General features: G+C 44.1%; 1 protein-coding gene across 2 annotated transcripts in view; it reads left to right on the top strand.

The window, feature by feature from the left end:
• The first annotated feature begins 18,109 nt into the window (after positions 1-18,109).
• The window catches only part of LOC113008816 (potassium voltage-gated channel subfamily A member 1), a 44,783-nt gene continuing 38,673 nt past the window's right edge, over positions 18,110-24,219 (top strand). For both annotated transcript variants that reach the window (XM_026146628.1, XM_026146629.1), the window contains exon 1: positions 18,110-20,774. In XM_026146628.1, coding sequence (XP_026002413.1) covers positions 18,300-20,003 — 1,704 coding nt within the window. In that variant the 5' untranslated portion in view covers positions 18,110-18,299 and the 3' untranslated portion in view covers positions 20,004-20,774. The remainder of the gene's footprint in view (positions 20,775-24,219) is intronic.

Raw genomic sequence — 24,219 nt, 5'->3', positions numbered from 1 at the left:
AGAGATGTGTGTGGGTGGATGTGAGTGGGTGTTTGCAGCCTGTGTCAGTGGTGCTCCCACAGCAGCTCTCCAAGGTCACTGATTTCCAGCAGACTGACCTGGGCTCAGCACATCATTAGAAAGCAGCATGGAAACACACTTATGTGGCTTTCCAGCTTCATTTCCAGCTTGTTGAGGTCATTTGACCTTATCAGGTAACGTCCCTGTAACAATAATGTTCCTCAGTGTTACAGCTTCTTCAGGATGTTCACTGAAAAGATATCAGTGCATTCATGTTGACGCAGACCAGTACATAAGGGACCAGCTGCCTCTGCTTTACAGTGTGGATAAGAGCTAACTGTCACATAATCGATCAATACTTCTTGCTTTCAGGCATCTGCTGAGGGCTGTGGGTAATTCACCCCACCAGGTCTTGCAGAAATGCAGACTTAGTGTGAATAAAGGGCTCAACGTGTCTCCCAAAGAGCCCCAGTGGGAAAACTAGAAGCTCCCACTGCCTGTGTGAGACATCAGGCTCGGGCCTGCTCTATAATGGAGAGAAGCACTAACAGCTAATGCTAGGTCATCAGGAGAGTGAGAACACAGATCAGTTTGCAAAAACCAAATGGGTGAGGTGTGAATAAAAAGTTCCTGCAATCTTTCTATAACAAGGAAAACCAGCCCATTGTCTTGGTTTGGCGGGATCCCCTTTGAGGTTGGTTCCTTGTGATGTGCGGCCTCGTTTCCAGCTCTGATCTCCTTGCTCATGTCAAAAAAGGAGAAATTTTACAGAAATGTATATTTTGAAATGCTTGCTTTTCCTGAAACGAAAGACGTTGTACCTGTTCAGGTGACTGAACAGCTGACTGACTAATTTTCTGTTCTCCCTTGAAAAATGCTCCGTAAAGATGAACAGACACCAGGGTGAAGTTGCTCTGTTATTTGCTAATGCTATCCTGGTTAGCCAGCTGCAACCATTTTTGGACTTCTTATATGATCTGTTAGCACAGTAACTTTACAGCAGCCGTATTCGTCACATGATGTCATTAAAAATGCTCCAAAAGGTTCCAACGCATAAACGCAGTGCAGAGATCCAGTTCAGGTGAAGCTAGAAGACAGCTAACCGCTACAGCCAAAGAGGCCACGCACAAGTCTTAATAAACAAGTGAGTTATAGAAACAGTTGTTTTGAAGGGAGAAGTCATCTATAGAAACATGTTTATCAGATTTTTTCTTTTTTTTTTATCACAGCGTGGTAAAATGAGAATCAGAGCGTGACTTCCAGGGAGTGACGTAACAATAGCAGCAGCACTGGAAACTGTTCAGAGATGCACAAAGAAAGATCTGCCAAAACTGAATAGGGTCAGGTTGTTGTTTTTTCTCAACTTTTACCTTGTGACAACCTGAACACTCACACACTGCACACATTTTCTTGTGCAGTGCTTGAGTTACAGGTTTGGTGGGACTTTTAATATTCATCCACAGCAATATGCTTCCCATGCTGTTACACCACAGCATACAGTTCATAAAAGTTATTCTAGTGAAAACTGGCACAAATGAAAGGCGATGTCGCTGTGAGAGAAAGTGTGGAGTGCTCTGCTTCTGCTGCTGTTGACGCCTGAAGCTGGGGCTCGCTTGTAAAGACCACATTATGAAAACTTACATTTAAAGTGTGCTCAGATGCATGAGTGTGCACCTCTTCCTCTGGGCAGCCGGCCTTTGCATCATTTACATAACCCTGCCCCTTACCCTTTGTTTTTTCCCTTCTTGTGTCTGTGCCGTGTTGTCGTTGCCTTCGTCACGCGCAGGCTCACTGCCCCGCAGCGAGGCCTTCCACAGGACGGGACACCGTGTCTTTAATGCACACTGACAGCGGATACTGGCTTTCTGCTTGTGTAAGTGCACATACTGTAAGGATTCGACTGCCTTTTAAGGCTAGAGACAGAACTCTAAAAATAGGAGCTGTGAATAATAACGTCAAAACAATAATCTTCAGGACAAAAGGACAATTTAAAGACTCATCTTCAGAGGACAGAAGAGCTGAGTGGACTGGTGTCAGTTTAATGGCAGTCACTGAGATTGAGAGTGGACGGAGAGTCTTTGGCTGAGGAAGGTCATCATGTTCAGATGAAAACTTGGATCTGAGCCAAACAGATAACAGGGATGGACCAGTAACCCTGCACACACAATGTTGAATTTTGGTTCAGACATTCATAATCTGCAGTGGAATGAACCCCAGTGAAAAGTCAGTGAAAATGTTTTAACTCATTTTATGACAAAATACCTGCAAAACATCTAATCCCATCTGCCCCAGCCGCCCTTAGAACTCATCTAAGCACGCTAACATAGGAAAATAACATTTTCCTAAACCACAGTTTATATATATATATATATATATATATTTTTTTTTTTTTTTTTTTTTGGAGACAGGAGTGACCATATTTGGATAAGAACTCTAAGTTATCAGCTAATGCTTCCTTGCAAGGTTATGAGCTGCATCCATAGACTATATGGGAGCACCACAAGGGTGTTTTAGCTGTTTCCTCTTTAAGACCACCATGAATCCTTTTAAGCCGCCTTTCTCCAGATTGGTTACCCCTCATGAACTTGAGAAACCTGTGCCGAAGATCAAAACATTATTGTTTTTATTTTTATTTGACATCATGAAAACATGTAAAAAAAAAAAAAAAAAAAGACAAACTTTTCTTTTTTAAAATTCCAGGCATCAAGATGTCATCCTGTTCCGCATCCTCTGTTCCTTCAGCAAGGGTGTCGAACTCCAGGCCTCGAGGGCTGATGTCCTGCAGGTTTTAGATCTCACCCTGGGTCAACACACCTGAATCAAATGATTAGTTCATTAACAGGCTTCTGGAGAACCCCAAGACATGTTGAGGAGATAGTTTAGCCATTTAAATCAGCTGGGACAAGGACACATCTAAAACCTGCAGGACACCGGCCCTCGAGGCCTGGAGTCCGACACCTGTGCTTCAAAGCATGAACCTTTCTCTTAGTGCTGTAAGGCAGTCATGCTGTCTCATTCTATATATTTTTAATACATAAAAACATAATTACTCACTAATGAGTGCGTATTTGTGAGTACAATATTCTTTTTTTCTAATTAAATAACCTCAAAACACAACTGACTGTACCTTTAAGCAATACTGTTGACGATGTTTAATAAAAACAGGAGAGATATGATTTTGAATAAAGCCACATTTGGCACATTTGAAAGGTTAAATATTCACATAAACTCCACTGTGACTTTCTGCCAGAGTGAACCAGCCCGTTAAAACTAATCTTCCTCTCCTCGCTGCTGACTCTGGTCACCCTGATCTTCTTCCTTTCTGCCACAGCCCTGATGTCCTCCAAAAGTCTTCCAGCATCACCTTGTGGCTGAACTGCAGCACTGCAGGTTACTGTTTTTTCTCTCATCTAATAAAAGCAGCATTATGGAATACACATCCCCATATCTGATACACGATCCATCACACCGCTGTGGGAGGGATGCTGTGCTGGCGTGGAGACGAGCCTTGGCAACAGGCAAATACTACTGTGTGTCGCTATGGTAACCTGTGAACTGGTGAGATGGAAGAGAGAAGGAGATGTCAAAAACTGAGGGTGGAAAATGAAGGCAGAGGAGATGCTACATAACAAACAGTGATTATGACAACATGTCAGAGAGAATCCCCCCTCGGGATGAGTTCACAAACTGACGATCAAAAAAATCAAATGAGAGAAGCAGGCCGGGAACGCCTCCGGGACACATTCAGTGTTTGTACAGTAAATCTCAGTTTTTATTTCTGTCATCGTCTTTTTTATTATTTTTCCTCTGAGTCAAGTCCCTGATGTGTGACCTGTTTAATGAGCGATAAAATAGGACAGCCTCTTCCTGCTGGGCACTTCTCAGACAAATTCAGTCCCCTCCCACAACGAGCACAAACACATGGATGAAAACGAGGGGCTCTGCTGTCCAGGGTGACGGGCAGTCTGCCCTCAGAGCGCACACTTTCATTACAAATATGGAATCATTTAACACACTTTTATAACCATGGTGTCGCAAAGACAAGCATTACATTTAAACTGGTGCCTTTCTGGGTTCATCTGTGACTTTTAACAATAGAAGAGCAGCTTTTACCAGCCAAGAATGTCACAAAATAAAAGCTGGTCTCATTTGTAAACAACTATTTATCTCCTCTCGGCTTCATGGCTGTAACTTCCTGCACATATTCAGCTTTGCTTTTCATTTGAGTTGTGCTGTTTGTTCATGTTGGCTTTATGGTAAATGGCCTGTATTTGTATAGCACTTTACTTAGTCCCTAAGGACCCCAAAGCGCTTTACACTACATTCAGTCATTCACCCATTCATACACTGGTGATGGCAAGCTACATTGTAGCCACAGCTGCCCTGGGGCACACTGACAGAGGCGAGGTTTATGTTCTGTGTTTATTAATATAAGTTAAGGTGAATATGTTGCAAAGCACCTTGGGTAATGTAAAAGAAAGAAATGTAAATGTAAATAAAAGAAAGAAATCAGTCCGATTCTTCTCTTCATGCATCATTTTATGTGATCTGAGTCATCAGAGACTCGTTCAGCTCAATCATCATGTTCACCTGTTAGAAATATGACTGTGCCTCAAGTGCCCAGCAGAACATTGCTGACTAAGTGGGAAACATTGACTTCATAGCAGAGATGCTTCCCCACTGGAGATGTTTTAGGACAGGGGTGTCCAACTCCAGTTCTCAAGAGCTACTGTCCTGGAGATTTTAGATGCATCTTTGTTCTGACACACCCAAATCAAATGGATGGCTTGTTACCAGACCTTTGCCAAACTTGATGGCATGTAATGTAATCCATTAGATTTAGGTAAAGCGAACCAGTCAATGGTGTCAGTTCCTTCATCCTGAAGGAAGTGTGTGCATACTCTCCACATGAGGTCAGGCATTGTTGTGCACCAAGAGGAACCCAGGACCCCCTGCACCAGCATAGTGTCTGACAGTGACTCCAAGAATCCAGATGGCTGATGGCAATCAGGGGGACGTTGCCTAGCATGTAGAGTTCTGAGGTCCCTCCACAGATACGTGTTCAGTTAACTATTTAGGATTTACCTCCCTAGACACTTACCCGCCACCAAATGGGTCATGCTGAACTACGTAAAAGGCAGACATCCTCCACGGCTTCTCCAGAACCATTCACATCTGTCACATGTGCTCAGGGTGAACCTACTCTCATCTGTGAGAAGCAGTGTTGGTCAAGTTACTTGAAAAAAGTAATCAGTAACTAATTACTGATTACTTCCCCAAAAAAGTAATCCCGTTACTTTACTGATTACTTATTTTTAAAAGTAATTAATTACTTAGTTACTTAGTTACTTTTTAAAAACACGATTTACAACCTGAATAGGTGATAAAGCGATAGCTCTTTCAGCCCAATTCTACTTTTTCTGCATAATCCATCATACAAAATGTAATCAAATGGAAAAGTCTCTTTTTAAAACTTGTTTTATTAGTTTTAATCTTTTAACTTTATGCATCAAGCAAAGACATTGCGAACGTTTCCTGGCCATCCAGTGTAGATGTTAGTGAAACTGTTGGGAAGGCAGCGTTAGAGAAACGTGAACATTTTATTTGTACTGTATAATCTGCAGATTCTGACAGAAATCTGCAACTATCCTTTGAAGCACTGCTCCTCTAAAACAGCAGTAATGATAATTATTAGGCCATATGTAAATAACAAAAAGTTAAAGCAAAATTGGGAAACGTAAAGTCCGAAACAAGTCTTTATATTAACGGCCATCAGTCAAACGATACTGTTTGGTCTGGGTCTATACAGAGCGTGTTGTGTGTGACGTCTTCTTTTGCGCATGTGGGCCGCTTTGAGCGTTCACACTAGAGCGCGTTTGCTGTCACATTTTATTTGTAGTGTGAACAAGCAGACAAAAAAAATCGGATTTGATCAAAAAATCGGAATTGAGCATTAAGACCTGCAGTGTGAACGAAGCCTTAGAGACATGCATGCCAGTGAGCTGCTGGAGGCCAGTTTGTAGCTCTGGCAGCACTTATCCCATTGCTCCTTCCATAAAGGAGAACATACTGATTTTGCTGATGGGTTAAGGCCTTCTATGATCTGTCCAGCTCTCCTAGAGTAAATGCCTGTCTCCTGGAATGTCCTCAATTGTCTTGAAACTCTGCTGGGAGACAAAGCAAACCTTCTGACAATGGCAACCTTCATGCCACCAGCAGTGACCTGACCCTAGTCAAATACAAAACTAGTGAGAAAAGACGAGGAGAGAAAACTGTCAGGGTGCTCCGCCTGTAAAACCATCCCTGTTTTTGGGGTTGTCTCATTGTTGCCCCTCTTGTGCACCTGTTGTTAATTTCATTATGACCAAAGCACCTGAAACTGATTTAAACCCCTCTGCTACTTAACTGACCAGATCAACATCCTAGACGTTTCACTGACTCGATGGAACACTCTGGTTAAATGTTCCTTTAATTTTTTGAGTAGTATATGAGCAGAGTGATTTTTGGTTTTTAGCCTTTGCTGTTCCCTTAATTGCCTCATGAATAAAGTTATTAAAACTGTTAGGTTGAGATAAGCGCTGGCTGTAGCTGCATTTCTGCATGTATTAACATAATGTCCTCTGAAGGGCTGGAAACATGGCTGTGTGTGCTCTTGTTGGGAATTCAATGTGCCGGACGATGTTCCCTCATGCTGAAAAAATTTGTCCTTCCTTTCCTCGTTCCTCTCCAGGGGTGTGTGTGTGTGTGCTACAGCTCTCTGCGGGGTTTGAAGTCATCTGGTTCAGTTTAAACAGACGCTGCAGTGTAATGTTCAAAGCTTTAATTTTTGTTGTGCGTTTCTTGTAGTTGCAGATATTCATGTTCAGCGTGTCAGGTACAGGTATGAATGTAAAACTCCTCTAACAACGACTTTCTGTTCCACTTGATTTAACCCTTTAAGACCTACCATAGAACCAAGTCTGCCAGAGCTTATCTTTCTATTTTTAAAAGCTGTGGTACCATTTTAGGGAGTATTTCAAGTTGCTAAACATTACAGCCGTTATATCCCAAATTTTAATAAAATGTATGCATTAATTCCATAGTAACTACATAAATTGCAAAAAATGCAATAAACTAGAAAATTTTTTAAATGTTTTTTGTTTTTCAAGTTAGAGAAATTTCAGCAGTATATCCCTCAAAACGGTAAATGCAAAAAAGTTACCCAAAATAGTTTCCAACCACGGGAAATTTATTTTGAGTGTCTTCATAGTTTTATATCGGGGCGATCGTGGCTCAAGAGTTGGGAGTTTGCCTTGTAATCGGAAGGTTGCCGGTTCGAGCCCCGGCTTGGACAGTCTCGGTCGTTGTGTCCTTGGGCAAGACACTTCACCTGTTGCCTACTGGTGGTGGTCAGAGGGCCCGGTTGCGCCAGTGTCCGGCAGCCTCGCCTCTGTCAGTGCGCCCCAGGGTGGCTGTGGCTACAATGTAGCTGCCATCACCAATGTGTGGATGACTGGATGTGTAATGATACACCAATTTCTATACACTGTAGGAAAAACGAAAACAAATATTAAGATGCAAATTTGGGGGAAAAAAGCATTTGCATCAACACAAGCTATTTCTAACAGTGTAATTTGAGTTCTAAACATCCCAGAAACTATACAGAAAGCCATAAACTCAAACATGAACTTTAAAAACGCCAGAATATATTTGTAAATGCCTTATAGGAAAAAAACTAAATTTTCTGTGAAAATGAAGTCACTTCCGGTTTTGGGGAGGTAATGGCGAACGTCAGATCGCGCTGATGTCTATTCCAACGTAGGAAGTGTTATGAACAGCTGATCGGATCGGCAAGGCATGTTTCTCGAATATTATGTTTTTGTTGCTGCAAACGCTTTTTATGCAATTTTTGCAAAGCCATATGTGGAAGGAAACCATGACCTATGACAAGCTGATGGCATAAGATGTAAGTACAATTCCTCTGGTTTTATATGCATTTTTTTTTTATTGCGCTAGCTTATGTGGTTGCAGTTCTACCAGGCTTAAAAAATAGTTACACAAAATGGAGCGTGCCCACTCCGGCTGGCCAGTAAAATATTTAGCAGAGAAGAAGCTTACAGCAAAAATACCACCAGTTGTGCAGCTCTTTGAAGCCTCCGTTAGCTCTTTTTCATTTTTAAGTGTTAGGGCATGTTAATACCACTGACCATGGCTGCTAACAAAAATGGTAATCTAGAAATATGGTAATTTGCAAATCAAGGTAACAGAGAAACTCTATTTGAAAGTTATTATTCAAAACTTGCAGTCCTGCTGATGTCCAGGAGAGGCAGCAGTGAGTCAGTCCCCTTAGACTCCCGTCTACAGCAGAAACCTTTACAGCAGAAATGAACATGTTTACAGCCTGATACACAAACTGTTTGGTCTCTGTATAGCATTTAAAGTTTGCATTTTTAAGGTCGTGGCCTATTTTAACTGACAGCTTCACCTCTTCTTTAAAGTCCAACGGTTCAAATTTGTTTCTTTTTTTTGTAGCATTTTTGATGCTTCATACCTTCATCAGTCCAGGAGAACACATTTAAGCACCAAGAATCCCAAACTGAAGACTAAATGTACATTTTGTTCAGAACGGTTCTTTTTGGGGTTTTTTTTACCAACTTTGAGTGTCAGTACGTTGAATCTATCATAAATTTTACAAACTGCAGCTATCTGATGTCTGTGACGTAGAGGAGCACAAATATGTGTGGGTACCCCGGATTTGTTCTGGTTGGTCTGATAAAGGTTTAAATGCCATATCACAAGCTGCAGTCCTGTGAGCATGCCCACACACTGTGGCTGGTTTTAAAGCACAGAGAGGGGCGGTGTTCATCTTTGAAATACAGCCTGTGAGGTGATGCTAGCTCAGCTTTCGTGGCTCTAACCACAGTGTAAGCAGGTTCCTGCAGGCCTGCTGTTGCTGGCACAAGTCGCACAGGGTCAAATCTCATCAGAGCTCAACAGCATCATGACACAAAGGACAAACCAACAGAATGATAATCAGCTGTTATTTAACGAGCTTCTGCCTCCTCCTCAGGACTTTACATCCAATAGCCCCTCCACGTTGGTGTATGTCTGTGTGTGTGTGTTTGCTTGTGTGTGTGTGTGCGAGTGCGTGCGTGTGTGTGAGAATGAGAGAGAGAGAGAGAGAGAGAGAGAGACAGAGCAGAACACTTAAATCCTTTTTTTAAAATGCTTTTCACTCTTAATACCCTTGCTTGAGAGAGAAGATGAGTGATATTCACTCAGAACAGGAGGGGTGGTGGTAATGGGGGTGGGGGGGCTTATGGACAGCTGTCAATTAAAAAACCCTCGACACAATCAGTTTTCTGTCCCTTCCATCACACCGATCCATCTCAGGTGGCGTCCTACCCTTCTCCTCCCTCCTCTCCTCCCTTATCCCTCCTCCCTCTTCTCCTCCCTCCTCTCTTCTCTCCTCCCTGCACTTCCTTTATGACTCTGATGTCTGTGGAGAGCAGCAGAGGTTGTTGTTATTATTTCTCTGAGGCTGTAATCCCCTCTCTTCCCCCCTGCAGCCTCTGTTGAATTATTGTAGATTTGACTCTGTGTGTGTGTGTGTGTGTGTGTGTGTGTGTGTGTGTGTGTGTGTGTGTGTGTGTGTGTGTGTGTGGTTAATATCCTGTGTAGGCTGCTGTGAACAAGCACAGATTTTTTTTTTTTTTGTGATCTGCATCCCCGAGGGTTTTTGAACACATGCAGACACATTGAGGTGGGTGGGATGGAGGAGGGGAGGCCCTCACCCTGTGTGTGTGTGTTTGTGTGTGTATGATGGGGTTTACCCAGGGTGCACGTTAAAGCTGGAGGTGCAATACGTGACCAGTGGAGACTGATGATTGGCCCACAGCTCCTCCAGTCGCAGTCACCTTTTTCTATATATCTATATCTATATATATCTATATCTATATCTATATAGATATAGATATAGATATATAGATATATATTAGTGCTGACAAAAGTCATTAGTGCTGACAGCACTATATTTTCTGTAATTAATCTTAAACTATCACTGATTATTTCTGTCTTGGTTTTGATGATTTTTCCTAAACTGTGCTGAATTCCTAGACAAATGTTCAGTACTTTAGCTCCAACATTATTTACTTCTCCATGATTAAAGTTTTAGCACTTTATGAGCTTTGAGTGGAATGATTCCTGCAGGAAAAAACGATTCCTCCGGGTTCCAGGTATGAATCCAGAACCAGGTGCAAAAGAAGAAATGAAACCCTGATGTGAACCACTGACCTGTGAGCAGCGGGAACGCTCATTAGCTTTTAAATGTTAAAAATTAGTATTACAGGAGCTCTTGGTTTTAAAGCATTGAGCATGAAAGTGTCCTCTAATTATGTTTATGAAGCTAATATTTGTTTTAAGCTTAGCTGATTGTGGATTTTAAAGCTTTGAGTTTTCTGAAAGCGAACCAGCAGATCAAACAAAGTTTTTCGCCCAGCAAGACATTTCTGCTCAAATGGAGAAAAGAAGTGAAGCAGAGGTAAGGGCTGATCTTCAACTTCATCTTCATCATCATCATCATCATCATCAGTGCGCCTGCAGCCTCGCCAGGTAAATATCCAGCAGCCCTTTCTGTGCAAGCCGGTGTGCTGAGAGAACATCACATCACGCCTCAGCATCAGCTTGCATCACAAATGCAAAACAACACGCTCCTCCTCGCTCTGCTGCAGCATCCTCTGTCCACTCCAGCTCAGCGCTGTGATGTGCACTCTCATGCCTTAGCACGCAAACTGGTCCTCACAGAGACAGAAGTACAAGCGTGCACACACACACAGACACACACAGGAGGAGGAGGCAGATAGATAGGAATCCATTTTAAATTGCTGCCATGTTGACGCTGATGGTCAGTTTTTCTGCAAGAATGATCTCAGACTGAATTTCAGACCACAGTGCAGAGCATCCTGAAGGACCTGGACTCCAGATTCCAGGATTCCAGCTCTGTTTTAATGAGCTACATCGTCAGCCTGAAACGCTCTGCCTGTTTGGGCTGAAGCTGAACTTGGCCTCCTCCTACACATCAGCATCTGCTCACAGGCTTGCTGACAAATCTCACCAAACCAATCATACTAACAAACGCTGCCTCGACCTCCACCAAGCACACACACACACACACACACACACACACACACACACACACACACACACACACACACACACACACACACACACACACACACACACACACACACACACACACAAACACACAGCTCTTTAAATCCCTGCTCGGCTATATTTCTCAGCACTGATTTCCAAATCCATTTAGCAGCATCTGCAGCCTTTTCTGCACATAATCTGCGTGCACGCTCTAAGCCGCCACAGAAACTGTTACTTTAAATGAGTGGCACGCATGACGTGGTGTCCTTGATTTTCCTGCTTGCACATGTCCTCTCTCTGCGTTATTATGCAGGCATCTGCTGTCAAGACTTCTTAAACTCATCACAGTGCTCCCCCCTCCACGCCACTCTCTGCATGCAGCCCTGAGCCTATAAACACACACACATATATTTAACACACACACATGCAAGCACTCCGTGTGAAACCTACACACACGTGCACACACACACACACACACAGATGTGGTGATGTGAGGTTGGTGACGCTCCCTCAGGTGTTGCAGAGTCTGACTCAGGCCTACTGTCATCCCAGCAGTGTGCTGCTCGTCTCCACATGGGTACTGAATCTGACATTTCTCTGCTACTGTACCGATACACACACACACACACACACACACACACACACACACACACACACACACACACACACACACACACACGGTTCTGTGTCTGGAAGAACCCACGCAGATAAATGTTTCTGGAAGAACGCAGAACTTTGAGCTGTTTCTCGTGTTGTCTGTCTCCTGGTTTCCACTTCCTGTCTTTCTTGCCTGTTGCCTCTGATTCGCTGATTGTTCCCACATCTTTCTCATTCTTCCTTCAGCCCAATGGAGGAGTCGAGGAGAGGAACTGAACATGCACAATCTGAGAAATAAGAAGGGGAGTAGTTTTGTGTTTTTCCTTCATCATTTTCTCTGTTTGTGCTCTTCATCGTCCTCAGGTGTTCCTCCATTTAATGTTGTTCTCTGGTTTGTTTTGTTGATGCTCTGCATGCTTTTGTGTCCTCTCTGTGACCTTCATTTCTTTGTCAGGGGGACAGAAAGTACTTTGATGACTGGCACCAATCAGACGGCCGATCTACCCTGACCTGCAACAAACCAAAGAACAATAATCATATGAACACATGATAACGTGATAACAGAGTCAGCATCAGAGAGCTGCAGCTGTAGATATAAGCAGGTGTTATCTGCTGTTCATAGGCTGGAGGGTGAATCATCCAGCTGTGCTCTGGCATTTATTTGGGGTGTTTTCATCCTTTGTGTCCTTTTTGTTTCATAATGCTCGAGTTGATTGTTTCTTTTGTTGCCTTTATTTGATAACAGAACAGTGAAGACAGGCAGGAAAGTGAGTGCTGGTCAGACTCAAACTCCAGCTGCCACACTCCAATCATGTGGCTTATGGTCACCTGCCCACCACTGAGCTTTTCTCATTTCTTCAGCACTGTTGTTATCTCCTTTATTGTGATGGGTTTGTTATCTCTCAGTCCTCTTATTAAATAACTGGACAAAATTTAATTGTTTGCAAGTTTGTTGGGTTTTTTGTTGTCTCTCTGCTGTAGCATTATTTTAGCTAAGGCTGGTCAGTCTTCCAGGTGTGGACCTAACCACAGATGCCAGAATAAGAATACTGTGTGCTGATGGGAGGAGGCAGGAACTTGAAACAGAGAGAAACCAAAGTCCTAGGTGAGGTGTTTCAGGCACTGGGAGGAGACGCTGGAGCAGACACAGGACATGGTGATTTGATCTGGGATAGGAGCTAGAGCAGGCTGTTCGATCCACTGGGCTGGACATAGAACCCCAAATTGTTCCTGATGGGTTCATTGGGGTGAATGTAAGATAGAAACCACTCTGGCTGCTGAAGCAGAGCAGAAAAGGAGTACTAAATAACAACCAGTCCTTTAGGTCTGAGGAAGGCCTCAGTGTCCCCCAGAGGAGCCATTGGAGGTGTCTGCCCCTTCTTCTCCAATGACTGGAGCAGAGGAAGTGTCCAAAAGAAGATGGAACCAAAGTATGCACACAACAAGTTGCTCACAGCCTCTGGATCCTTGTAACACTTACTGATCTTTAAACAGATGAAAAACCGGTGCTTCTCTGGTATTTAAAAGTAGATTTGCTTGTCTCTGTGCCTCTGCTGTGTTTAAATGAGAACTTCTTTGTTGTGTGGCTGACCTGCAGACCTGATGCGTGTCTGCAGTTTTTTTAAGAAGCTATGTTGTTGTTATCAGCTGCAGAAGCTCTGAACTGTGTCTCTGTAATTAGAGAGCTAATTTGTGAGCTGCCGTCGTTATGGTTGCTGGTTGTTAGTGGTTACCTGTTGTTATGGTTACCGTTTCCCTGTGTAGCTAGTAACAGGACCTGGAGTACCGCAGAGTGGGACTCAGCTCCAACTCCTACACATGTTCATCAGGATGGCTGAGGTTTGGGACATTCTGTGACTGAACCTCCGTCAGTAACACAGCAGGATGCTTCCATCTCGGAGTTCAGAGTTTGCACACCTCAGGCCTTAAAAGCAGCCATTTTGTTTTTTACACATGAACTGGAGCTGAGGATGAAAAAAATCTGCTGTAAAATACATAATCAGTTCAGCTGTTTTTTTGTTTTTGTTTTTTATTTAAGCTAATACTACAAAATTAAAAGTTTATATAACTACATGAATCTGCTCTCCTTCCTTTGCCCCGAAGGAGCAGTCACTGACCACACTCACATGCAGGAGCTGTTTGTGTGATGGGGGTTTTTATTCAGCACCTGAAATCTGTCAGCAGCTGATGCCAGAAAGGTTTGTGCCTTCATGTCCCTCACAGGATGATTCCTGCACACTTCCTTCAGAACATCTTTGTGTTTTGCGAGTGTTTTGCCAAAGTGAGCGGACCCAGGTAAGTCCAGCCTGTGCCAACTTGGTTTTTCACAGAGACATTCATATTGGCTCATACACACCTGAGTAAAACACAAGACGGAAAACTGGCTGGATTTTTTATTTTTATTTTAGTGACCTCAGGCTCAGGGTAGGGCAGCAGAACAAACTGAGTTGTTTACGTGATGTAGTTATTTATACGTGTTTTTTCTTTTGATGTGTTGTTACACACCTGCAGCCTGGCCTTAACATTTTCACATGTATATATAATTATGCTTAAAGGTCAGCATGTGGAGGCATAACATTAAAACCAGAAGCCACCGCACAGCCCCTGGAAGATCAATGACATGAACAACACTTGGAGCTGCAGCGAGAACGCCATGGATGCGCCTTTATGCGCGGACCACAGTCCCCACCTGTTCGATGAGGACAGGTGCAGAATTTGTTATGTTCATGGTGTCAGGATATAAGGTTGGACCAAGAGCTTTCAGATTTAAACACAACCACTCCAGTGTTTGTATATTCTTTATGTAGCACTTGTGACTGCACCTGCTGCCATGACCACAGGTCTTAGGAGAAGATTTCTCATAATAATAGAACACAGTTAAAGCCCTCCTTCCCTCTGGGCCTCTGAAACCTGCAGATCAGACACATGTGAACATCACATTAGGATGCAGCAAAATAATCTCTCATCTCTGTGCTAATCATTTGCTCTTTTCTCATGTCCCTGTTTGTTTCTGCTCCCCCCCCCCCCCCGATTTTATACCTCACAGCATCCAGCTACAATTTCATGTTTTTGGAGCGCCCGCATGACAAACATGATAAAGTTTATTGTAAAAACCTCCTAATGGCTGTATCCAGTGCGTGAAATCGCTGTGTTGCCAGTGGCCAGTCACACAGTGGGATGGGTGATGGTGGGATATTATTCATGGCTGCAGGAGTCTGAGAACAGTGCATTAATCCAGGGGCGGGGAGATGCACAAAGTTCTTATCATGATGAGGCTGCGGCATTAGATAAGGAAACGGATAAATATAGTGCTCATGCTTTGTTTTGCTAATCCACCCACAGGGCTGAGAAACTAACCTTTTAAATAGGTCGCCCTCCTCTGCTTTTAGAAACAAGCGCTCCGGCTCTCTGTGTCCACCGGCGTGCATCTACGTGTCCTTTGTAGGATTTTGGATGTTCAGTCGGTGCACTCTGAACAGTACTCGGTTAAAGATCTTACATTAGAGGTGAGGTAGCAGGAGGGGTCTCAGTGGCGATGCTTCTTAAAACCAGGAATTTAACTTAGGTGACTGCAGTTTGTATTCTTCTTATTTCTTTTTTTTTGTTATTAATGGTAAAATGGTAAATGGCCTATATTTGTATAGCGCTTTACTAGTCCCTAAGGACCCCAAAGTGCTTTACACATTCAGTCATCCACCCATTCACACACACATTCACACACTGGTGATGCCAATCTACATTGTAGCCACAGCCACCCTGGATCGCACTGACAGAGGCACTGCAAATGCTGCCAAAATATTACCAGATCAGATTGTTCCCCGAATCTGAGTTACTGCCTGAATATGAAGCTCTGTTACGTTTGCTTTTCCTTTATGTCTAAAATGTTCACCTAACATAGAACCAGAGATCTTATTTCTTATGAAACATTTGCACTGTTTTGTTTTTCAACCATTCAACCATAAATAGCACCGGAACCTTGATCGCACCCTGACAGTACAATCAAGAATCCTCAGTCTAATCACGTCTGCATACTGTCGCTCATAAAAAGAGACATGCCAATTATATTCAAACAAAAGCAGTAGGATAATGTCAGACACAGTTTTCTGTTTTGTTGGTTGGCTTAAGCGACCCTGCACAATAACTGGCCTGGCTCTGCTGGAGGTTTCTTCTTGTTAAAAGAGAATTTTTTTCCTTCCCACTGTCACCAAAATGCTTGCTCACAGGGGGTCATATGATTGCTGGGTTTTTTCTGTGTGTATTATTGTATGGTGTACCTTACAATATAAAGCACCTGGAGGCGACTGTTTTGATTTGGCGCTGTATAAATAAAATTGAATTTGCTGCCTTGATTGGAAATACTGCTTAAATGTTGTGCTGCGTGTAGCTTTTTTATACTATAAGAGCCAGAAATCAACACCTGTGTCTGAAACATGAAGCTGAGTTTCCTTTTGGGGTGTTTGTAATGAATAATCTGACCAATAATATGGCTGCCTTCAGGTTTTTGTACTAACACAACATCTAGGAAATCTGAGCTCTGGTTTTGCTGAGTGAACCTAAAGTCATGAACACTGGGTAGTGACTGAGAGAATGAAACCTAACCGGTAAGGTTAAGTTAACATCTTCTCTTCTATTCAGAAGACCAGAATACCATCCATGAAGTTTGAGGGGCAGTTTTGTATTTTATTTGGATATTGCTGAGCAGTGACTGAAGTTCTCTAGACATCAACAGCAAGATACTGAAAAGCACAAGAAAAAAAAACATTCAAACTTATCATGAATTTCTCATAAAACCAACAAAAATAATGATTAAAAAGATGATTAAACGCAGAATAAACTCCACAGAACACAGAAACAAGGATCTTTCATGATTACAGCAAAAACAGAAAGTGATGCTCCAGCTTGTTGCTGGTTAATAATTACAATGTTGACATAAAGACTCACATGGCTGCATGAGATCCAAACATGATAGTACAAGAACTCACTTCAACCATAAAGTAACAGCTGACCAGCAGTGGTGGACTGATGGGGATGTTTCTATATGTGCAGACAAACACGAGTTTGTGTTTTAAAGAAAAGATGTATCCATCTCCTTCAGAGCCAGCAGGATGAGGCAGAGTGTGGCCCCAGGGCCGAGCCAGCAGCAGCAGAGCAGCAGAGGACACGAGCATAAAGGAAACAAAGAGGCACGCATGAAAGCCGCGAGTCCATGGATGCCACCATGTGGAAAGCAAGCCTTTATGCTCACACTGTAAGGAGATGGATGTGTGCGCAATAAGGAGACCTGAAAGCTTGCACACGTGTGCTGCTGTGGCAGCAAAACACACAAAGGAAGGTCTGATGTTGTGTAAGGAGTGAAAATAAAAACAAAATGACAGAAAGAAATCACCACATGACCTCACAGCATCTCAGTTTATTCTGTTTTTCAGAATAAACTGAAGCATGGATTTGTGTCCACAAAAACCAGCGAGGTCATCTGAGGTAGTGTTAGTCAATGCCAATCCTCACTCTTGTTAAGGGTTATATACAGACACCAAAACAGCTTCTGCATGAGCCTGTCAGTATGTTTATGTTAACAGGACTTTGTGAGGACTGGCTCACAACTGGTGCCCCTGGTGGCCGGCAGAGGAACAGCAGCGTGTGGTTTCAGATGGAATTTCATGGTCGCTGTCCTCCGCAAACAGGTGCGGCTTCAGGCTGAGTGTGCAAGCAAGTTGGGCTGTCTCTGTATTAGGAACCAATGCAAGGAGATCACAGATGGCTGACAGGGAGAGGTCAGAGTGACAGGAAACAGGAGCAAAGGTTTATAAATCAAGACAAAACAAACTTCATGGAAATAAAAAGTTTTCATGTATCTTCTTCTCCAACACTGAAATACTGACTCTGTTCTGTCCTTGGGCAGCTGTGGCGCTCGCAACCTTTGACCTCTTCATTCACACTGCCTGACAAGCTCACAGGTGTGTACCGGGTGGGAGCGCGCAGGTGAGACATGTGGGCTTTTTGCCACAAACCGTCATGTTGTGTTGGATCAGACTTTGATCTTTGAGGTTTTCAGTGACATTTTTAAACCGTCGCTGTTTGCACGTGCGCGCGGACTGTCCCCTGCGCAGAAATCCAAATAAATGAAAGTGAATATTAAAAAATGAGATGGTCAGTGCGCGCGCTTTGTCCCCAGAGAGAGAGAGAGAGAGAGAGAGAGAGAGAGAGAGAGAGAGAGAGAGAGGAGAGCGCAGCAGGTCGAGCAACACTTTTGACGTCAGGAGTGATCACTGCTGCCTCTCTCTCTCTCTCTCTCTCTCTCTCTCTCTCTCTCTCTCTCTCTCTCTCTCTCTCTGTGTATCATCCGGGTCTTCTTCTCCTTTTGTGCGCTTTTCCCGTCCGTTTGGCGCAGACGTGCGGCGGCTCGGAGCCTGAAGAACAGAAGACCCTCCACAGATGCGGTCCCTTGAGTAGGAGCTGCAGGAGCTGCGTCTCCCCCGCTGCTCCTCTCTGTGAGTTTCCTGGAGGATGTTCGCGCTCAGGATCAACAAGTCTCTCCTGCTCTGCGCGCTGTAACTGTGGATGGCTGCGGGATGGAGATAGCCTTGGTGAGCTTTGAGAACGGCGGCGCAAAAGGGAGCGGTGGAGGAGGAGGAGGTGGAGGCAACATTGCCGAGGAGAGCTGCCGGAACGCGCTGGATGTCCCTCAGCCGGGCTTCGTTCAAGGCGGGCGGGGAGAGGACTACAGCAAGGAGCTGAACACCCGGGGCGGCCCGCAGCCGCCGCACAGCCCCTGGAAGATCAATGACATGAACAACACTCTGAGCTGCAGCGAGAACGCCATGGATGCGCTTTTACGCGCGGACCACAGTCCCCACCTGTTCGACGAGGACATGCTGGACATGGACATGGATACGGAGAGCAACGAGAGGGTGCTCATCAACATCGCGGGTCTGAGGTACGAGACCCAGCTGGGTACCCTCAACCAGTTCCCTGACACTTTATTGGGAGACCCCGCTAAGAGGATCAAGTACTTCGACCCGCTCCGGAACGAGTACTTCTTCGACCGGAACCGGCCGAGCTTCGACGGGATACTGTATTTTTATCAGTCCGGAGGAAAGATCCGGAGACCCGTCAACGTGTCCATAGACGTGTTTGCGGACGAGATCCGGTTCTACCAGCTGGGGGAGGAGGCCATGGACCGGTTCCGCGAGGATGAGGGCTTCATTAAAGAGGAGGAGAAGCCGCTGCCGCAGAACGAGTTCCAGAAGCAGGTCTGGCTCATCTTCGAGTACCCGGAGAGTTCCAGCCCGGCCCGTGGCATCGCCATCGTGTCCGTGATCGTCATCACCATATCCATCATCACCTTCTGCCTGGAAACGCTGCCGGAATTCAGGGATGAGAGGGAGCTGGCGGTCACCAGCCGTCTGGACAACAGCACGGTGCCCCGGCCGTCGCTCACCTTCACCGACCCCTTCTTCATCATCGAGACCACGTGCGTCATCTGGTTCACCTTCGAGCTCATCGTGCGCTTTTTTGCGTGCCCCAGCAAGTCCGAGTTCTCCAAGACCATCATGAACATCATCGACATCATGTCCATCATGCCTTACTTCATCACCGTGGGCACTGAGCTGGCGGAGCAGCAGGGCCAGGAGCACCAGAACGGTCAGCAGGCCATGTCTCTAGCCATCCTGAGGGTCATCCGCTTGGTCCGGGTCTTCCGCATCTTCAAGCTGTCCCGACACTCCAAAGGGCTGCAGATCCTGGGCCAGACTCTGAAGGCCAGCATGCGCGAGCTTGGCCTGCTCATCTTCTTCCTCTTCATCGGGGTCATCCTCTTCTCCAGCGCTGTGTACTTCGCCGAAGCTGACGAGCCGGAGTCCCACTTCTCCAGCATCCCCGACGCCTTCTGGTGGGCGGTAGTCACCATGACAACTGTGGGTTATGGTGACATGAGGCCGGTGACAGTCGGGGGGAAGATCGTGGGCTCTCTGTGCGCCATCGCCGGAGTGCTGACCATCGCGCTGCCGGTGCCCGTCATCGTGTCCAACTTCAACTACTTCTACCACCGGGAGACGGACCAGGATCAGTCCTCCCTGAAGGACGAGCCCAACAGCGGCAGAGAGAGCCCCGAGCTTAAGCGCAAAGGCAGCAAAGCGTCCGTGAAGTCTCAGGATGTGGAGAACAACGAGGCGGGCGCTTCGGTGGAGAAAACGAACATCAAAGCAAACAGCAGCGTGGACTTCAAGAGATCCCTTTACGCGTTCTGTCTGGACACGCGGGAGACGGACCTGTAGCCGTGCACGAGCACACCTGGGCTTAAAGCAGATACAGTCGTGTAGAATAAACCCCATTAATGGGCTCTTAAGTCTTTGCACATTGCAGTTGGAGGATCAACACATTGCAATCCTGAAAAGTTTTAAGAGGGTTGGTTTATAAAAAGCACACTTTAATCCCCATCATCTGGTAAGCACGACAGTTAAAAGTGCGGAGTTATGAACGAGCTGCAGCGCATGTGATGCAACACAGAGGCCCTTTAATAAAGCAGGGACACCTGCAGAGCATCAAATCTAACTCATGGATGAATTAGAGGGAAGTGGGACATCAGATGCTGCAGATAATCAGGGACAAGCACGACTCGGAATAATTACTTGACACAGTGAGAGGATTACCGGGACCAACCAGACTGTGTATATAATGCAGGACGCAGACCACATTCAGTAGTGCAACAACAACAACAACAAATAATAATAATAATAATAATAATAATAATAATAACAATAATAATAATAATTTCCCAACTGTGATGTTTATACTGGCAGCAGACGTGTAAATATTCCCCACAGGCTGCTCTTATTGTAGAAAAACAAAAGTATATTTTTGAGATGCAGACACCTGTTTTCCTTCACTCAGGTTCTGTTTAAATCAGAGAGGGTTTGGGGGGGACCTCAGCCTTGAACTTTTAAATAAAGAACATTTGGGATTTTTTTTTAAACTGAGGGAACAACAGCCAAGAAAAGAGGACAGAGCAGAAACCGTCTGGAGAGATCGAGCATCAGCGATACCAGGTGAGAACATGTGAGCACATTTTAAGAGTTTTTATGTAATGACATGCTCAGTAGTGTGCACGTGAGGCACAGTCATGTCGCCGGGAGCTGTCCTTTCAGCACCACGCTCCTCGGTATGGAGTCCGATTGATGCCAAATTTCAAGTTACAAAAATTCAATTATATCTTAAATTTAAATTAAATTTTATTTTTGTCTATTAAAAACAAAGCATACAAACTTCTACTCTATATTATTTAAATATACACGAATTTTGGTTATATTCATATTGCATCCGACTTATGCTCGGATGCAATATGAATATAGTCTTTAATATAGTCAACAAAGTCATAGTCACCTGAGTGACACTTTAGATTATATACTATACTGCACTTGACAACAGTGGGGGGGGAAATCTCCCTTTTAACAGGAAGAGATATGTGTCAGAAACAGGATTAGAGCTTTTTGTTGCCACCTTCAGGCAGCAAGAGAAATTACACAAATACTTTTGAGACAGGGCAAGTGTGGCCCTGCTGATCCTATAAAGAGCTCTGCAGACCAATGTGTACATGTTGTTGTGCTGTACTGTCAACAGGGGGCAGTAGTTTGTTGTTGGTTATGTTGTTTAGCTCCACCCACAGAGAAAACAGAAGTGAAAGTAGAGAAAGAATTTCTTTATGATGGCGTGAAAAGAAATTAATCAGCCTGTGTGAGCTTTTTTTTGGATCTTTCATTATTTTTCGTATTTGTGGTGAATTTTCATTTCAAGTCCTCTCTTATCCATGCGCACGTTTCAACCAATCAGCATACTAACCACACACCAGGATACTCGCTGTGGATTTTATTTCATTTCATTTCATACTTTTTGGGAGGAATCCCCCTTCTGACCTGTTCCTACAGGAGTGTCTTTATTTAACATCTGTCCAAGAATGAGTCCGAGTTTAGGATCATGTTTCATAACACAGCTAAATTATTTCAAGTGTCCTAAGAAAATGATTGATTATTCAGGCAAACATGATAATTACATCATTACTCTAAATATTTTTTGAATCCCAGCATGTTTTTTCCCCAACATACTCAGCTAAAAATACAGCTAATAATATTCTGCAGTGAACATGGAAGTCTTCATCATCATGCTAAAGCTAAGAGTCTGGAAACATTACTAAAATGATTGCAGCTTTCACACAGGTTACATGTGGCTTGGTGCCTTCAGAGCTTAGCTCAGTATCAGAGCCGTCTCTGTACCCATACTGTTATCACAGCATTACAAACTAAGCTGCAAATATGGAGGAGAAGTGACGTGACGACCATCCATAACGTCGAAGCTGAAACCTTTCACCATGTTTGCTTGTATGACTCGAGTATTTTAAGCACTGTGATCGTAAACTGGTGGCTTTTCTCCAGTATTTCTAAATCCAGCAAGCTTTAAAGTGGCAGCGTCTTTAACAATCACACATCTTCTAATTAACCTTAAAGTCTGGACATCTGTTTGATGAATCACTTTCACAATATCTCCTGGAGGGCTGCGAACTCTAACTAACCCACTGGTGACTGAAGTCGCTAATCCTCACCTCGCAGGCTTCGTTAGGTCTCAGGCTATGGAGTACAAAGCCTGTGACATGTAACCTCTGATGTGTTAAAAACAGAAGACTTATGCTGGGAAAACAAAACGCTGCCTTTGACCTGCTGGAAGGACAAGTTGGAGCTGTTTCAGAGCAGATTAGTGTGAGAGTTACCGCAGAGGAGGGATGTCTTTGTGAAGATATGGGGCAGACTGAACACGGTAACTAAAATCATGACTTTTTTGGACAACTTAACTGTTGAGCCAGTGTCCAGGTAGATTTAAAATTAAAATGACTCCAACAGTTTGTCAGACTTACAGCTTCCAAATGATGAAAAGACACATCACTGTCTTCATGTACTAAGACCGGTATTTAAAGATGAATATTAATATTGAATATTTAAAGATGAAGGCAAACATTAAACGGAAAGCACTTTCACTTGTTTCATTCATGCTCTGCCTTCCTGTCGTTCAGTTGGACTCAAGCTCCCACCTCCCTCAGTGGAAGGTGGGGATTTGTTATCTTTTATTTTTAGTTTGGGTAAAAGTGGCAGTGCACAGATGGAGTCTGCAGGCGAGAAGCCATCAGCTGTCACTTTGGGTATTATCTCTGAAGCAGCTGGGAGCTTCCTGCACATTTTTCCTGGGAAACCGGGGAGCGCTGGAGGTTCGATGGGGGCATCTTAATGCACCAAACAAGTCCACTTTAGATATTTATAGAGGTTTTTATCAAAATTAGGAGAGACTGCACATCACAAAATCTGCATCCCTAATTATAAAGCAGCTTCCTCCTTTGGCCTGATCCTGTCCAGCAAACAAAAACAGCACACAAGGAAACCACCACATCGTTTAGTTTGAAGGAGAATATTGTCTGAATCGGTCAGTTATATTCAGCTTGTCTGAAGTCGGGTAGCAGCAGCAGGCTAAACAGGATATTTCAGATGTCACATTCCCCAGCAACACCTTCCAGTTTCTCCTTTGGGATCCCGAGGTGTTCTCAGACCAGAGGAGTTAAATATAATCTCTCCTGAGAGTTTTGGGTCTACCCCGGGGTCTCCTCCCAGCTGGGAGAGCACAGAAAGGCTCTTCATAACGTCTGAACCACCTCAGCTGCTTCCATCACAAAGAAGCAACACTACGAGATCCGTGTGGATGTCCTAAAGCACATTCAACTGAAAGAACTACTGGCTGTTCATGCATCAGTTTGTGGCTGATGGATGCTTACATAATACTCTATTACATTTCCCACACAGCCTTTAGTTTAGTCAGCAATATCTTGCCTTCTATTAGTAGTTGCGTCTGTTACCTCAAATATCGAGAGCAGTTTAAATCCAAAGCTCCTCATTTCTGTAGCTGACCACTGAACATTCGAGTTCAATTTCACAGTCTGCTCCAGCCCATTCTCACTCCCGACGCGGAATATACTGATGATTTGTCACGCCCCGAGGCGTTCCATGGGAACGCGAAAGGTGATGGTTTGTGTTCTTATGCTGCGTGCTGGATTGTGCAAACAGAATGATGCTCCTGCGATAACACATGTTCCAGCCCTGTATTCCAGCCCTCACCCTAACATTATCGCTAACCTTAACCATAACTGTTAACCACCACCTTAATCATGTTAGATAGTGTTTTCCAAAGTGATTTAAGTAAAATAAAAGTACATGTGTAGATTCATTCCAAACGGTTCTCATGTTTCCTCATTTTTCTGAACTCGTAATATAGGGACCTGTTGGGTGGCTGAAAGTGTAATATACAGACAATTTGTCACCTAGCATAAAATGTTACGCTTTGGGAGTGAAAGCGTGTTGTCTGCTTATTTGATCCACATGCTGAAGAAGCAGAGTTCCAGAAAGAAGAAGCTCCTACGTGTTTAGTAAAGTCTTTCTTACAGACAAGTACATGTGAATC

This window comes from Astatotilapia calliptera, chromosome 17, assembly GCF_900246225.1.
Source record: "Astatotilapia calliptera chromosome 17, fAstCal1.2, whole genome shotgun sequence".
Classification (NCBI taxonomy): domain Eukaryota; kingdom Metazoa; phylum Chordata; class Actinopteri; order Cichliformes; family Cichlidae; genus Astatotilapia; species Astatotilapia calliptera.
The sequence above is the reverse complement of the archived record's forward strand: the minus strand, read 5'-3'. Positions and strand labels throughout refer to the sequence as shown.